Raw genomic sequence first — 17797 nt, forward strand, 5'->3', positions numbered from 1 at the left:
TTATCAAGTTTGCATAACAAGCGCATGTGCATGATCATGCGCACTAAAGTGAAAAAAAATAAATACACAAAAGAAAGCGGCTTTTTTCTGTTTATTTTAGCGCATGCGCAATGAAATGCGCTGTCAGCAAAAAGTCAGTTTGTAACAGCGTAGGACATGAGGGGCTGGATCAGCCATGTTTTAATTCTTATTTTTGAAAAATTATTTGCTCGACGCCACTGTTCTCTCAACAAGTTTGCATGACAGGCGCATGAAAGTAAAAAAAAATTAATACACAAAAGAAAGCACCTAAGGTGTGTTCGTTAACTTTTCACACGGAGCGTACGCACGGGGCGTATTCAAGAAAGCACTAGAGTCGTGCGGTCATTTGAAGAAACTTTAGTAACTAAAATTTACTATCTATCCATTGTTATTTGTTTGTTTCCGTTCTTTCGGTCTCTTTCATTATTATTAATTGGTAATTTGTTCTTGCGTCTTGGAAAAAATTATTAAATTAACAAAATAAACACAATGACTGAAAGTAAAGGCATGTGGCCACTAGCATAGTTTTTCGACCGAGTTCTATGCCATAGCACTATGGAAGAAAAAGTTTACATATAAACATATATTTAATACTACTATATTGCGCATCGCCTATGCTTTCGAATAAGTGGGCTGTGCGCATTCGTTACGGTGCAGACAATCTCTCTGTCGCAGTCATACTGCTCGACAAAAATCTTTTGCGCCTGTCCGAATTATTATTCGAGTAGGAGCTCGGAAACATTCGGCAACGCACAAAAATTCATTGTGTATACGTGTAAACCGAACGGATTAATCGGACATGCGCAAAAAAATTTTTGTCGAGGCGTATGAACTTAATAGGTGCTTTCTTTTGTGTATTCATTTTTTTTCCTGTTTATTTTCACGCATGCGCAATCGAATGCGCAGTCAGCAAAAAGTCAGTTTGCAACAGCGTAGGACATGAGGGGCTGGATCAGCCATGTTTCAATTCTTATTTTTTAAGAATTATTTGTTCAACGCCACTGTTCTTTTATCAAGTTTGCATGACAGGCGCATGTGCATGATCATGTGCATTAAAGTGTAAAAAAATAAATACACAAGGTGCTTTCTTTTGTGTATTTATTTTTTTTCACTTGAATGCGCATGATCATGCACATGCGCATATTATAAAAACATGAGGAGAGAGCAGTGGCGTCGAAACAAACAATTCTTAAAAAATAAGAATTAAAACATGGCTGATCCAGCTCCTTATGTCCTACGCTGTTGCAATCTGAATTTTTGCCGACTGCGCATTCAACTGCGCATGCGCGAAAATAAACAGGAAAAAAAATAAACACCCAAAAGAAAGCACCTATTAAAGAAAGCACCTATTGTCTGCACCGTAATGAATGCGCACAAAATCATACCCTATGCGCAATATAGTATTATTAAATATATGCATAAAGGCTTGTGGCCACTAGCATAGTTTTTCGACCAAGTTCTATGCCATAGCCCTATGGAAGGAAAAGTTCACATATGACGGCTATAGGGCGGCGTTTTAATCGTATCTTGAAATTGTTTCAGCTGTACCAACTTGCTTACAAACACATAAAAAATAAATAAAAATATAAACTTTCTTATTTGTTGACAATTCGATATTTTGTCAGTCAATCATTAAATATATGTACTATACATGTGTAAATATAAACAAACAAACATATTAACAACGCTAACCATTATTGTTATATTTTTTTAATGTTGGCTGTATCAAAAAAAACTAGTGTTAAGTGAGCGGTTCTATGCTGGAAATGCTGCGTGCAGCATTTTTCTAGCATAGTCATCGGCGGCCATTTTCTAGTAAATTTCTAGTGGAATATAGTGACACAAGTGCTATGGCATAGCACATGGTTGAAAAATTATGTTAGTGGCCACAAGCCTTAACGAATGCGTTGGTGAATTTTAGTTTCTAAAGCTTCTTCGAATGACCGTACGACTCTAGCGCTTCCTTGCATACGCTCCGTGCGTACGTTCGGTGTGGATAGTGAACGAACACACCTTTTGTATTCAAATCTAATTTGGCGAATATAGCTCAAAAATAGATAAAGCTAAATAAATTGTAGAGTATTCTTCATTAACCCCTTAGATATTTGCTAGAATAAATCAAAATACTATTGGCAAATATTGCCAAGGGAAGGATGTAACCAAAAAAATTAATTCGTAGTCTAGATTAATTTCTCAGCAATATTTTCTATAATATATTCAAATAATTATTGCAAATGGCTGAGGAATTAATCTAGACGACGAATTGATTTATTTGGCTACATATTTTCCCTAGCTATTTTTGCTATAATTAATTAATTAAAAAGCTATTGGCAATTGTTTTTTAGAAGAAAATGTAACCAAATAAATTGATTTGTAGTCTAGAATAATTCTTTTGCCTTTGGCAACAATAATTTTAATTCGATATAAAAAATATTAATGAGGAATTAATTTTGACTAGGAATTAATTTATCTTGTAACATCCTTTTCTTAGCAACATTTGCTAATCGGTTTCAATAAATTAATTGAGGCAATTGGGTGCATTCCTTTAATAAAAAATTTTTTTTCGTTTTGCAATTTCGCCCTGTAATACCGGCCAAAATTTTATAGGAAAAAGATGTTTCTTGTAGTGGCAGTACTGGCACATGACGTTATTTTTTTTGGCTTCCAATTATTAGATGGATAACTGTTCAATGTTTATATCAAACTGAAATAAATAGAAAATTGACTTGTTGTGATTGTTTGTTATTGTCACATAGCTCATACCACACAATATCGTAAACTGTAAAGCCTGGAATATTGCATAGAGAAATTTATCACTTTTGTCGTTGTTTCTGTTTCTAGTTTTTAGTCGGTATTACAGGGCGAAATTGCAAAACGAAGAAAAAATATTTATTAAAGGAATGCACCCAATGTTTCTATGATTATTTTATCAGCCATCCGCCGAAATAAATAAAAAAATATCGAATTACTGACTGTGGAGTCAAGGTTTTGTGGCTGCTGTAAGATGGCGCAGTGAACTTTGTGTAAGATACTTCATGTTGCAGTAAATTATTACTGTAATTTACACGGTTATTTAAACATGTAATTTACACTGTAAATTACAAACCCATCACTGTGGAGCAGTCCAGTCAAGAAGACTAGAAATACAGGAGGACTTACTCCCTATCTCGCTTATAGAAAAGTGAAATGTTCGGCATAATTGAGGGGCGCTAGTAGTACCCCGGTAACGTGCGCGACTTGTATCGCTTTTTTTTACAATGCGCACAATACAAACATACTCTCACAAACATCATGTGTATAATGCTCTATTAATGTTTGTCAGAGTATGTTTGTATTGTGAACATTGTAAAAAAAAATACAAGTCGCGCACGTTACCGAGGTACTACTAGCGCCCCTCAATTATGCAGCGACCATATAGCGGAACGGTTTTTTGCGGCAAGTTCGTCCTCCTGTATTTCTAGTCTTCTTGAGTTCAATTCACAGGGCATTACAATTTAGGGCTTTTTTTTACCACTCACGGCGCTTGTGAAGCTTTTGTATGTAAAATCTATATAAAAAAAATTTTTACAAGCGCCATCAGCGGCAAAAAAAAGCCCTAAATTGTAAAAAATTTGCCCTGTGAATTGGATGCTGATCATAGATATCTAGAGTGAAACCGGCAGAAGAAGTTCATGAGAAACCTTCTGCACAAGCGCGAATATTAAAGCACACAGAGGCAAATTGTATATCTGTGTGAACAGATTCATTCCCACTCACAATTCTTTTACACACAGATATACTTTTTGCCTCTGTGTCCTTTAATATTCGCGCATGTGCAGAAGGTTTCTCATGAACTTCTTCTGCCGGTTTCACTCTACCCTGATCATGCCTACCCTACTGGCTCTAGAGTCTAGCTCAGGAGTATAGAACTACGTGTATTTTTTTCTGGGCTTATATTTTTCCCTAACTGAAGATTTTTCTCATGCGCAGAGACCGATTTTTGCGTTTGGGTGAAAGGAGAGGAGAATGTGGATAATATGACAATAATATCTTCAATATCGGCTCGAACTATGCTACCGACTGATTTATTTTATAATTTGAAATGTGGCTAATATTTTTTATTTTTATTTATTTATTAAATATCGTATGATTAATAAAAAGCTATAGGAAAAATGTCTGTAAAAAAATGTAGCCACATGTAAATTTGTAGAAATTTAATTTTGCCAAAGAAATAAACATGTGGGCAACATCCTTTCCTTAGCTAATATTTTTCCCATAGCTTTTTATTATTTTATAGAAATAAAAAGCTAACGGATAAATGGCAGCTAAGGAAAAGAAGTTGTTTACCTGTTAATTTCTTTGGCAAAATTAATTCTATATAAATTAACAGGTAAACAACTTCCTTTCCTTAGCTGATATTTTTCACATAGCTTTTTGCTAATTTAAATAAATAAAAAGCTATAGGAAGAATGGTAGCCAAGGAAAGGAAGTTGTTTACCTGTTAATTTATCTAAAAATGATTTTGCCAAAGAAATTAACAGGTGAACAACTTGCTTCCCTTAGCTAAAAAATTATGTTTTAAAAAAATAATGTTGCTTAAAATATGATTTTTTGGCAACCTCAATTCCTTAAGTGAATATTTTCCTTGGAATTTTTATTTATTTTATAAATAAAATACATGTAAATTTATTTTATAAAAATACAAATGTCCAAGGAAAAGCAGTAGCTAAGGAAAAGATGTAGCTAAGGAAAAGATGTATCTAAGGAATTAATGCTGCCAAAGAATATATATTTCAAGCAAATATATTCCTTTAAAACATAATTCTTTGGCAGCATTAATTCCTTAGCTACATCTTTTCCTTAGTTACTGCTTTTCCTTGGACATTTTTATTTTTTTTTTTTTGATAAAAAAACATGTATTTTATTTATTTAATAAATAAAAATGTCCAAGGAAAAGCAGTAGCTAAGGAAAAGATGTAGCTAAGGAATTAATGCTGCCAAAGAATATATATTTCAAGCAAATATATTTCTTTAAAACATAATTCTTTGGCAGCATTACTTCCTTAGCTACTGCTTTTCCTTGGACATTTTTATTTTTTTTAAATAAAATACATATAAATTTATTTTATAAATAAAATACATGTAAATTTATTTTATAAAAATACGAATGTCCAACGAAAAGATGTTTTTTACATGTTTATTTTTTTTTAGCTGAATTAATTTTTTATAACATAATTTGTGGCTACATTCTTTTCTTAGACCTTCTTTCTATAGCTTATTATTTATTTAAATTAATCAATTACCTAAATATAGTTATTACAATCATCAAAAGGAAATTCAATTTAGCGGGTAAGAAAGAATCGCGACAGATAACGTAGAAATAAACCGATTTACCATCTCAATACAATATGGCGGGCTATACTTATACTTACTAGACTCAGTCTAGGGTCCCTTGTGGCAAATAAGCCCACATAAAAATACATGTATACATGTATACATGTATACATATCTATAGTCAGTGTTGGGTAGGTATGATACCGGTGTATCATACAGCAGTATCATACACTGTATCATACAGTATGATACATCTCCATTATCATACGCCATGTATCATACATTAAGAGCGCCTCTACATTTTACTTTTTAAACTATTTTACTGACGCCATTTTGCCTATCCGCCATTATACACATATTTGGCGCCCAAAAACAATATGTTAACATCCAACATAATATGTAATCTCAAGAATTTATTAATATTCATTAATAAATCAACTAACGAAGAATGATTGTGTGTATTTTACTTGAATAATCTCAAAAATTACAATAAAAAAATGAGATAATAGCCATGATATGTGGGCAAGGAGGGTTTTGACAAGTTCTAAGGAACATCATGAAATGCCAAGAAAAAAGATAGTTTCATTAGCTCGCAAATAAAAAATAATAAATACAGTAATTATGAGATTATAATCACACAGATAATTCAACTCAATAATCACTTAATATCATAAATATATTTTCCCTGTCGTTCTTCATGAGAAACGTATTATATTAATCTGGGAGACCATGGTAGAAATATACAGGTATGTCCATGCCTCGGTCGAAAATAAAAATCTACTGCGCAGGCCATTGGCAGCCATCTTGTTTGCATGTGTGTAAATCTGTGTGTCCGTCATATTATTATTATTGTTATACTATTAATTATTTATGTATGGCATGCTTAAAAGTTACATCAATCATAAATAAAAACTTTAAAAATAATATTTGATAATTCTACGTATTTATAGATATTGCAAAACAATTAGAAATTGAACTTTTATTTTTTTACAAAAAAACAATTTGAAAAAATAAAAGAAATTTTTACATATTTAGTTGACAAACTAGAAGTTTGGATAAAAAGAACGATATAAATATTGCACTGGATGCAATACAATGTTTGGTACATACTTGTACGTACATTTGACTCAGAGTTTCTAATGATCAAATTATAGAAGATAAAAAAAAAAAAAAAGAAAAATAAGTTGAAAAAAATATGTAACAAAGCTTAATATGTATTTTATTTTTTATTTTTTATATAATTAATCATGTGTTTATGTATTTTTATTATTTCAATCTTTTATTAAGATCATCTTTAATATGTATTTTAATTTATGATTTAAATAAAGTCGCGCCACTTTAGCCAATATGGCAACCGGTGGTCAGCACTTCTCATTGGCTTAAAAAAACGTATGCGCATGGACCTACCTGTATATTTCTACCATGTGGGAGACCTATTTGCCAAGTTGACCTATTTCATCATATTAGCATACTTGAATATATTCCAGCACCCGTATTCTCAGGGCAAATTTTATACAATTTAGGGCTTCTTTTTGCCACTGATGGCGCTTATAAAATTTTTTTTATATAGATTTTACATATAAAAGCTCCACAAGCGCCACCGGTGGATGAAAAAAGCCCTAAATTGTAATGCCCTGTGAATACGGGTGCAGGCGAACTCATATGAGTCAATTTTTTAAAGAAGTCATCATAATAACTGTTGAATCATTTTCTCGTATAATGTTTTAATTCTAATAAAATTTTTTATACACGTTGATGAATTTATTTATTATTTATCGTGTAATAAAATAAAAAGTTTGACAGCTGTGTGTACAGTGGTGTGAGTGAGAGTTTGATAAATCATTTAGTTCATTTTATAAAAAAAGAGGGCACTTTCAACTATCATACACTTTATGTAGTATGATACGTATCATACGTATGATTGTATGATACCCCGAAAATAGTCGAATTACCCATCACTTCACCTCCATGCCCATCACTGCATGTAGTGCTATAACCCACTGAAATATAATAAAACTGGAAGCCGAACTTAGCGTCGCCGAGAGAGAGATTCAATGGATGGTCTTTTGTCCTTGTCGGTACAGTCACGTCAACTAAAGTTGGTTGAGACTGTACTGAAATATAATGTAACTTTTATATCGTGTAGTACTAGTTTGTTTTGACGTTGACTGTACAAGTTTTAATGTGCGCATGCGTGAGTGAGAGGGAAAGCCATCCAATATATTGCTATCTCTAGCGACACTCCGTGCATTGGCTAAGCATAGGAGTTCACCTTCCAGTTTTATTATATTTCAGTGCTATAACCCTGGTTTAGCTGCTGGTAAATGTGCGCCATTTTGAAGCTCGAATACATTCACGTTCAGCAAAAAAAGGGAATGATTGTCCGTCGGTTCTATATAAAAAAAAGTTCGACCAATACAACTTAAAATTTATATTTTTATATTTCATATTCAAGAAAAGATTTTAAATTACAATATTTCTTGTTTAATCAAAAAAAAAAACAAATTATTATTGTTAAATAATGGGCGAAGATTTTAACGGTGGTAAGTTTTCAAAAAATGGTGAACAAAATATTTATTTATGGGGCGTCCTGACGCCTGCCACGATGTAGTTACATTATATTTAGTAACATAATTTATAACAAGTAAATTATTTTTATTGTGCAGATTTTCAGTTTTTATCTATTGTATCATCTTTTTTGTTTTTATATATATTATATGTAAGCATGTATTTTTGGGGTTAATACGTAAGTCATTCATTTTCGTATCATTTTTTTTTTTTTGTCAATTCAGATAGAGACAGAAAGGACCGTGATAGTGATAGAGATCGTGAAAGAGATAGAGATCGCGATAGAAGACACAAATCTAGAAGTCGTGAACGCAGAAAGAGAACAAGATCTCGATCCAAGGATCGTACGAAATCTGACAGAAAGCGTAGCTCATCACCAAAAAAAAGTCGTGGATCGAGAAGAAGAAAACCTTCATTGTACTGGGATGTACCGCCTCCTGGTTTCGAACATATTACACCACTTCAAGTAAAAACCAAATTAAATAAACCTAAACCAAACTTTACTTTCATAATGATAATAGAATAGAGAATCATAGAGTATAATACCCTATGATTGTTTAATGGTTCTAAAAAAAATAATTAGACTAATATTTTCAAGTCCTCATCTCATCGTTCAACAGTTCTAATAATGAATAATTTTTTTTTCATTAGTACAAAGCTATGCAGGCAGCTGGTCAAATACCAGCAACAATTGTTGCTGATACTCCACAAGCAGCAGTTCCGGTTGTTGGAAGCACAATAACTCGTCAAGCGAGACGTCTTTATGTTGGTAATATTCCGTTTGGTGTTACGGAAGAAGAAATGATGGAATTTTTCAATCAACAAATGCATCTATCTGGTTTAGCACAAGCTGCTGGTAATCCAGTGCTTGCTTGTCAGATTAATTTAGATAAAAATTTTGCATTTCTTGAGGTAGTTATTTACTTCAATACATTTCTATATATTCATTCGAAAAAAATAAAAAAACAAATGTATCTATTTACATATTCACATATCGATTGTTTATCATGGCAATTAAAAATGAAAATATATTTATTAATTTCAGTTTCGTTCGATAGATGAAACAACCCAGGCAATGGCATTTGATGGTATTAACTTTAAGGGACAGAGCCTAAAAATTCGACGACCACATGACTATCAACCAATGCCTGGAATGACTGATAATCCAAGCATGAATGTTCCAGGAACAGTACCTGGTATGAAATGATACTTTCTGTTTTTTGTCTACTTTTATTTTATTCCACTAAACTATCTATTGGTTTATTTAATTAATATTAGATTCACCACACAAAATTTTCATCGGTGGATTACCTAACTACTTGAACGAGGAACAGGTATGCAAGACACAGGTCAACAGATTTTTTTCTCAATATTTTTTAAAACGCACATTGTATGTTTTTGACACTGAATTTTTTCTGTCTTAATTTTTTGTTTATTTTTATTATTCGCTTTCTTTTTTTTTTTCGTTTTTTTCTATTTCCTTTAGTATTATATTATTATCTCAACTATTTATTTTTATTGACAAAATTCAGTGTCTATGAGACTAGTTTCATAAATAAGATCTAGTGATTCAGCGGAGGTCCAAGGGGGTTGACTTAAATTCCAACAGACAAAACAATATTTAAAAAAAATAACTAAGAAGCTCCAAGAGGAGGGAGGTATGTATACGCGTTAGATAGGGCACACGGATTTTTTTTATAATTGCTTTGTTTATTTTTTTTCATGGAGAAGAATTCTTTTTTTTTAACTATTATTATTTATACTACGTGTTTGACTGATATTTTATTTCTATTCTTAGTAACTTCTTTTTTGTTTTTATAATGATCTTTCTTTTCTTTTGTCATCAACAAAATTTGTTTTGATATTTTCGCGAAAGCTTAGGTGTTTTTACGACAAGAACAAACAAAAAACGATCGTTTAGAAACGTTGCAGATTATAGGTAGCAGCGGTGGAGTCTTTTCGTCGTTTTTTTTTTCTCTCATTTTTTAATTGCAGCCTTTTTAGGCGCAGCGTGAGTTGGAGTTCCCATGCATCTATGTATCATCCCCCAAGAAATAATGATCAATTGAAAATATAGAATGACAATTCAATTAGGAAAGGAAAATCAGCATACGACAAAAATGCATTTTAGGGAAAAAGGATACGGGGTTTTGGAAAACTTTTTTTTTACAGGAAAATGGAAAAAAAATCATAAACCAATCAAGGGATAGGTTTTGAGTTGTTTTCAGCATTTCCTCGGTATTTCAGGGACATTTTTTTTTCTCTAGGATTTCTCGGGACCTAAGGAGATGATGACCTTGGGTCCGCACCGGTCATCGCCTGTCATTTTTCAGGTTTTAACGAAAACTTAAATTTAAAGAAAAGATATAATTGGTTCAGAAAGAAGAAAAAAAAATTTTTTTTTTTTTGTTCTTGCAGCAACTTTCTTTACAGGATTTTTTCAGGTATGACCGGTGATTCTTCATTCGAAATATATACATATATATTTCAGGGTTCCTTTTTCAGAAACAACTTGCTTCAATAATAATAATAATAATAATTTATATTCAACTCTGAAAAATAAGAATGCTAAATTCAGTCAGTATTAAAATTTGAGAAAAAAAACAAGAGATGGTTTTTATTTATTGTTATTTAAAATATTTATAACATTGGTTGGGTTAATTAATTTTGATCAACTGGCTTATTGTACAAGTGACTGGCAAAAGTTAAATTTCAACTTAAAAAAGGCAAATGTGGATTCATTGCCTGTGCCCTTTCTCCCCATTTTTCTTAGCTTAGAGTCGCGCCGATCATAAGCATATGCTACCACTACTGAACATGACAATAAACCACACTGCCCGGAGAGAGTGGTTATGCTTGGCTTCTCGAGGCAAGTACTTGTCTAAAATCTAATGTTTCGAATCATTTATTTTACGTCAGATAACATAAAAATTAATAAAACAAAAAAATCAAATCAAAAAAGCTTTTGAATTCCTGAACATCATCAGTTCATCTTGTGAATTTTATTTATTAATTCATTTATGCATTTATTTATTTTATTTTTATTACCACAATTTTGCTATTAGACATTTTTTATACGAATTGTTTAAAACAAAATATTGAGTATTGTATTTTCCATTGACGTTGTAACAACTTAGGGTATTTTAACGAAGTTAACAAAAGCACGTTTAAATGTTTATTTATGTTCGTGGCAAATTTGATGTTCAGACAATAATTTACATAAATGAATGATAAATAACGGTAAATATTAATAAATGCGTTAATTGGTGAGTATTCGATAGTAAAAAAGAAAAAAAAATGACAATACATATATACACGTCACATAAAGCAGTTTTTTTGGAACTTAAAAAGAATTAACGAATAGCTTTAAAAAAAAAATTCATATTTTATCCAACTTGCATCAAAACAAGCAGTTGATTTATTTATTTAGTTATCTATTATTGAAGTAAAATCAACAGATTTTAAAGAAGCAAATGAAAATTCCAAGTTATTTTTTATAAGTTTTTATTGACTGCAATTTTGATGCAAATTGGAAAAAAAAGAATGAACTAAAGAACCGGAAAATTTTAAGTTTTTAGTTAAAAATGTGTTAATGTAACAGGTAAAGGAGTTGCTGATGAGTTTTGGTCAACTAAGAGCATTCAATCTTGTCAAGGATTCAGCAACTGGTCTTTCAAAGGGTTATGCATTTTGTGAGTACATTGATGTATCAATGACGGATCAAGCGATTGCTGGATTAAACGGTATGCAGCTTGGTGATAAAAAATTGATTGTACAACGTGCAAGTGTTGGTGCTAAAAATCCAATGATTGGTACTCAAGCACCAGTACAAATTCAAGTGCCAGGATTATCGATGGTTGGAACAAGTGGACCACCAACAGAGGTATTTATTTTCAAACTAACATTTATTTTAATTGACGCAAAAAAAAAAAAAATCCAAAAATAATAGCTACGTAATAACTGTTGAGTTCAAAATTTACCATTACGGAGGCGAGGAGCCATAGGCTCAGCCGTAGTATTGTATTTGCGAACAAAAAAAAAAAACATTCATAACTTACGAACTAATTGACATAGATGCATCGTATTAGGCTTAAATGATGCGTCTTCAAAAACTCTAATGCTCGCATGATAGGTTCTTTTCTTACCTGTAGAAGTTTTCAAGAAAACAGAAAATAAAAAATTTGAAAATTTTTTTTTTTCTCTCTTTAGAAAAAAGTGCGTCCAAACTATCCATCGCAAAGTACTAGAGGTTTTTTATTCGTGGAACTATGTTCCATGAAATTATGAAGTTTTTAAATTACTCTGTAGTTAACTGAAAATATGACATACGTTTTTATGCGGAATTTTGAAAGTACTAAAAAACGGCCCAATGAATAACTAAACGTAGAATTGAAATAGAGACTTCGTCTTAAACTCATACAATGACTCTCAAAAAACTCTATCGCCCGCATTGCAGGTTTTTTTTGTCTATCGTCAATAGTTTAAAAAAAAAAAAAAAAAAAATTCTTCAAAAACAAAATTTAAGGTACAACCGGCCAAAATGAAAAATAGTCTGAGGCTCATGAAATTAATAATTTAGATAAATGAAATAATAATGCATCTTTTTGTCAATTCAGTTTTTATGTTATAATACTTTTTTTTGAAAAAAAAAATTATCAATTTTGATAGTTATTTTCGAAAGATATTCAATCACGAATGATTAATTAACTCCAAAATTTGCTTTACGATCTGAGTTTTTACTGCTGAAGTAGTATTTGTGTGTGTGGGTTAGGCCGTGTACACACATGCGATGCATGCGATAGTAACGGGCACAGATTTTGGGCATAGAGGGCACTTATTTCACTTATTTATTTTATAAAAGTATGGGTCGGAGCGTGCCCCTTTAAGGAGGTTATGCAGCTATCACTCTTTTTTTTTAAATATAATGAGAATGTTCTGAAATTTTGTACACAAGTGAATCTTTTCATTCTGAATACAACGGTATAATTATTTTCTTATGTTGATCGGTTGAATTTTTTGTAATTAATTATTGAAAATAGTATTTAACATTGGCTCTTATGGAGATTTCAACCATTTTTTTCGGATAGAAAAAATGATGAAAAAGTCTTGAAAAAAATCACACATATACTAGAAACCGAGTTCTATTAATTGCGCGAAAAATTTTCATATGTTGATCGGTCAATTAATGAGAAATTAATTATAAACTTTACAAAAATTAGATCTGGCAACGTATGGCATGTTCAAACACACACACATACCCGCAATCCCATATATTGGGGGACGTTCCAAAAATCACTCGGAAACCCGGACCGGCGCAGTAGATGAAAAAATATAGTGATAAAATAAACTTAAAAGTAACTAGAGGTTACTGTAGATATTGTAAATAACAAAAACAGCCATATTGCATATGCCATTTGCTTTTGTTACTTAATACGGTTGTGAAAAGTATTTTTATAATTATTATTAATAATTAAACAATAATAATTTATTGATTTGTGCCTATAAAAATACATGAACAAACAATCATGTCTACCACAACAAAGTATCAAAAATTTTCTATGATCACAATCTTGAACTTCCGGGTTTCCGAATGCTTTTTGGAACGTCCCCTTGTATACGGGGCGCAGGCGCTTTTCACTTTATTTTTTTACAGTGTAGCCCGTGCTTGCGTTCATGTCTGTGTGCTGCGCTTCTCGCGAAATTTTTAAATTTTGAAGTTATTTATTTTTTAAACGCAACAGACGAAAAAATAAAAATTTATATTAAAAACTTTGTCTTTTCTAGCACTACAAACTGATAGAAATTCAACGTTTTCTGTTGCGTTTTAAAAAAGTTATTAATAAAAATATGAGGTACCGCCCTATAGCTTGCGTGTTAAAGTTGTCAACTTTGACAGTAAATATCTCAAAAAAACCATACAAAAAAAAAATTGAAAAAAATTGACAATGTAGATAATTATTTCATTTAAACATAAGATAAAAAAAAAAAAATCTGTTGCGAATTCAGATTTCCAGAATCAACCTTAAGCACAAAAGGGCTCCGTGAAGTTGGCGCGCAACTTCATCGTAGAAACTTCATATAGGGCTCAAAAGAAAGGTCTGAATTTGTAGTATTTTGTAGTAATAAAATTAGAATTTGTAGTTCAAAAATAAAGGGTTAAAAAAAGGGTTAAAAGCAATTTTCTTCAAAAAATCGACTAAGGACGTTGTATATAGGTCGAAAATCTTTGTCAGAATTTGTAGTAATTTGTAGTGAAAAAATTAGAATTTGTAGTTCAATAGTTTTCCCGAAAAAATAATTTATTTATTAGGGTATTTATAAAACGAGTTTATTAATAGAAAATTAGCGTGAAAATTATCAAACTACAAATTATAATTTTTTCACTACAAATTGCAGTAAGTCTTTCTGCATTAAAAAAATATTACAATTTTCATTTTGGACAATAAACAAAAAAGTTATACATTTGTTTATTAATATATCAAATTTTAAATGTTAATTAACTTTTTTATTTATTAATCATAATCAAAATAAAAATGTCTATTTAATGCAAGGAGACCTGCTGCAATTTGTAGTGAAAAAATTAAAATTTGTAGTCTCATAGTTTTCAAGAAAAATAAACTTGTTTATAAATACCTTAATAAACAAATTAATTTTCCAGGAAAACTATTGAACTACAAATTCCAATTTATTGACTACAATTTTCTAGAAGCCTTCCTGCACCTAACTGACATTATAGAATAATATTATATTGATAATAAAAATAGTTATATTTATTTAAACATTTTGGAGTCAAAAAAAAATAAAATAAAAAACCTATCTTCCGGGGAAAATTTTTTCCGAAAGATAGGTTCAACTACAAATTATAATTTTCTCACTACAAATTGCAGCAGGTCTTTTTGCATTGAATAGACATTTTTATTTTGATTTTGAACAATAATTCAAAAAGTTAATCAACATTTAAAATTTAATATAATAATAAAAAATTGCATAACTTTTTTGTTTTATGTCCAAAATAAAAATTGTAATATTTTTTTAATGCAGAAAGACTTACTGCAATTTGTAGTAAAAAAATTAGAATTTGTAGTCTCATAGTTTTCAAGAAAAATAAACTTGTTTATAAATACCTTAATAAACAAATTAATTTTCCGGGAAAACTATTGAACTACAAATTCCAATTTATTGACTACAATTTTCTAGAAGCCTTCCTGCACCTAACTGACATTATAGAATAATATTATATTGATAATAAAAACCCTTTTTAACCCTTTTTTTAACCCTTTATTTTTGAACTACAAATTCTAATTTTATTACTACAAAATACTACAAATTAAGAGCTTTCTTTTAAGCCCTATATGAAGTTTCTACGTTGAAGTTGTGCGCCAACTTCACGGAGCCGCACAAAAGTCGTCCGGGGAATATCGGAATTCAGTGCCGTATTTCCCATGGTGAAGGAACGTGACCACCTCTCGGATTATGCCATTTTATCTTATCCGTATTCTTGTCCGATTTTTGTCTAGTTTTGCCGAGTTTGAAAATAGAAACTTTCTATGTAAAATGGTATATGTTTGGAAATAGGGACTCAGAAAAAAAATTAAGAAAAGGAACTCAGTTTAGCCTTAGATGTAGCTAAGTAAAAAATTTGGCTGGTAAAATAAGGTAGATATTGATTGTTTGGCTATTATTAAGGCTAAGTAAAAAATCTTATAAATGTTCGAATAATGCAGGGGGGATTACCAGAGATTCTAGCGCATAAATGGCCGTAGTGGGTATCGCAATAATTTCTCGCCGAAACATCTTTGGTTCGAATCTGACCACGGCCGAGGAGTTATATAAAATCTATAAGACTATGTATGACTGTGTGTATAAATGCCTGTATCTATGTTATGATATTAATTATTTAAAAAAACTCCATTTATTAATTGATTATGTTAGAGATTTATTTTTTTGTTTTTTTTTTTTCAAAGGTACTTTGTTTGTTGAATATGGTTACACCTGAGGAGTTGATGGAGGAAGAAGAGTATGAAGATATTCTTGAGGATATTAAGGAAGAATGTAATAAACATGGCGTTGTTAGATCTGTTGAAATACCGAGACCCATTGAAGGTGTAGATGTTCCAGGATGTGGAAAGGTGAAAAAATGTTCTCTTAATATTTATTTGTTTAAAATACTTATTTTAAATTGATTTTCAGGTGTTCATTGAATTCAACAGTGTTATTGACTGTCAAAAAGCACAACAATCATTAACCGGTCGTAAATTCAACAATCGTGTTGTTGTAACATCGTACTTTGATCCTGACAAATACCATCGACGTGAATTTTAAACTGATTATTGATACTCAAAATCAATAACCGTAAAAATTTAAACAAAAAAGCAAACGACATAAAACGTTCACAAAAAAGCGAAAAGAGCTGAGTTTAAGAATAAAGAGCCAATTATTTGGATTGTATAATGTATGTGGGTTACTAATACTTCTGGTATACAATTTAATTTTAGTCTTTCGAAATAGTCACAGATAAACAATGTTGACATGTTTGTTATATTCGTATCTTTTATTCATTTATAATTCATATTCGTTCATATTATTTTTGTTCCAATTTTTGATTAGTTCGAGCGTAAAATAAAAAATGAAAAAAAGAAACGTTAATGCGAACTTGTCGTTATGGCTAAATGAATTTAATAGTTTTGGATGAATTAATAATATAATGTGTTATTTTCTGTGATCGGGAATGCAATAGCATGAAAAATTGAAAACAAAAAACGATTATTTTTCACAATCAATTGTTTTAGACAAAAATTTTTAAGACATATATTTTTCTTTTATAATGATAATAATAATACTTAAATTATTTCATTATACCATACTACTTTTGATGGAATAGTATCGATAATATTTTAATTCACTGAATTGTGATATTTTATTTCGAATATATTTTCAAATACATTTATATACAAATATGTATATAGATGAAGAAAATGACAACACACGTAACATAGCTTAGACATCGTTCTGCATTGCTGGATGATAGGCACTTTTTTCGGATTCTCGAGGACCATCAACAATAAACTTTTTCAAGGCCACATAAAATCCAACACCAATTGCCAGCATTCCCATACCACTTATTAGAATAATTGCCCAGGCAGGAATTCCAAGCCCTCCTAAAATATAATTATTGATTTATTGGAAAAAAAATTTTTTTATTTTAAATTAATAAAATTAATTGATGATCCTTACGGTAATATTGACGTGTTATTGTTTTTCTTCCTCGCAGGATTTTACGTCTTGCGTCAACTTCGCCTACGAAAATTCCCATCAGTACTGGAAACCATTTTTTATTTAGCTTAATCAATTTTTCGGTTGATGATTGCATCGGTTTTTTAATTCTTTTCGAATAAATAAATTTTTGCTTGTAAATAATTGTACTTACAGATTCCAATGGCTAGATAGTAGATGACACTTTTTGTTCGCATTTTTTTTTTTTTTTTTGATACAAGAAAAATAATGGATAAAGAGACTTACAAGACCTCACCAAAATTGAACAGTCGTTTATGATTGTGCGTCAAAATAGAACTGCTTGGATGATGGTGTGAATCACAGATAATGATAAGCTGTTACTTAGATAGCAAGTAGATTACTTATCTTTTCTGAACTGAGATAGTGTATTCAACTCCACGTAGTCATGATTGAAGTGGAACAAGCCAAAAATGAATTCGCTTATTATAATTATAGAAAAAAGTTTTTTTTTCATGTTTTTCGAAGTTATTTTGAATAATATTAATTTGAGGTTGTTTTTAAGTAAATTTTCCCGTAATTTAATTTTACCAGTTGATTTTTTAATTTCTGAATGAAATAATTATCTATTTGGCATATTGATATTATAATTTTTCTTTTCGTT

At 30.6% G+C, this 17797-nt stretch overlaps 2 protein-coding genes across 3 annotated transcripts; one reads left to right on the forward strand and one right to left on the reverse strand.

Moving 5' to 3' along the window:
- The first annotated feature begins 7573 nt into the window (after positions 1–7573).
- LOC122849224 (splicing factor U2AF 50 kDa subunit) lies at positions 7574–17135 on the forward strand. The gene is made up of 8 exons (XM_044147895.1): positions 7574–7877; positions 8127–8368; positions 8554–8814; positions 8948–9098; positions 9181–9236; positions 11504–11785; positions 15867–16031; positions 16093–17135. Exons 1-8 carry the CDS (start codon positions 7856–7858, stop codon positions 16222–16224), a joined length of 1311 nt encoding a protein of 436 aa, XP_044003830.1. The 5' UTR covers positions 7574–7855; the 3' UTR covers positions 16225–17135.
- LOC122849243 lies at positions 16900–17705 on the reverse strand. Of its 2 annotated transcripts, XM_044147922.1 has the most exons (3): positions 17330–17705; positions 17137–17220; positions 16900–17060 (listed from the first exon to the last, which is right to left on the reverse strand). In XM_044147922.1, exons 1-3 carry the CDS (start codon positions 17370–17372, stop codon positions 16900–16902), a joined length of 288 nt encoding a protein of 95 aa, XP_044003857.1. In that variant the 5' UTR covers positions 17373–17705. The 2 variants fall into 2 exon arrangements, with proteins under 2 accessions (XP_044003857.1, XP_044003856.1); XM_044147921.1 differs by lacking the exon at positions 17330–17705 and having other exon boundaries at positions 17137–17318.
- Positions 17706–17797: the final 92 nt, after the last annotated feature.

This window comes from Aphidius gifuensis, linkage group LG2 (genome assembly GCF_014905175.1).
Source record: "Aphidius gifuensis isolate YNYX2018 linkage group LG2, ASM1490517v1, whole genome shotgun sequence".
Taxonomy (NCBI): Eukaryota; Metazoa; Arthropoda; class Insecta; order Hymenoptera; family Braconidae; genus Aphidius; species Aphidius gifuensis.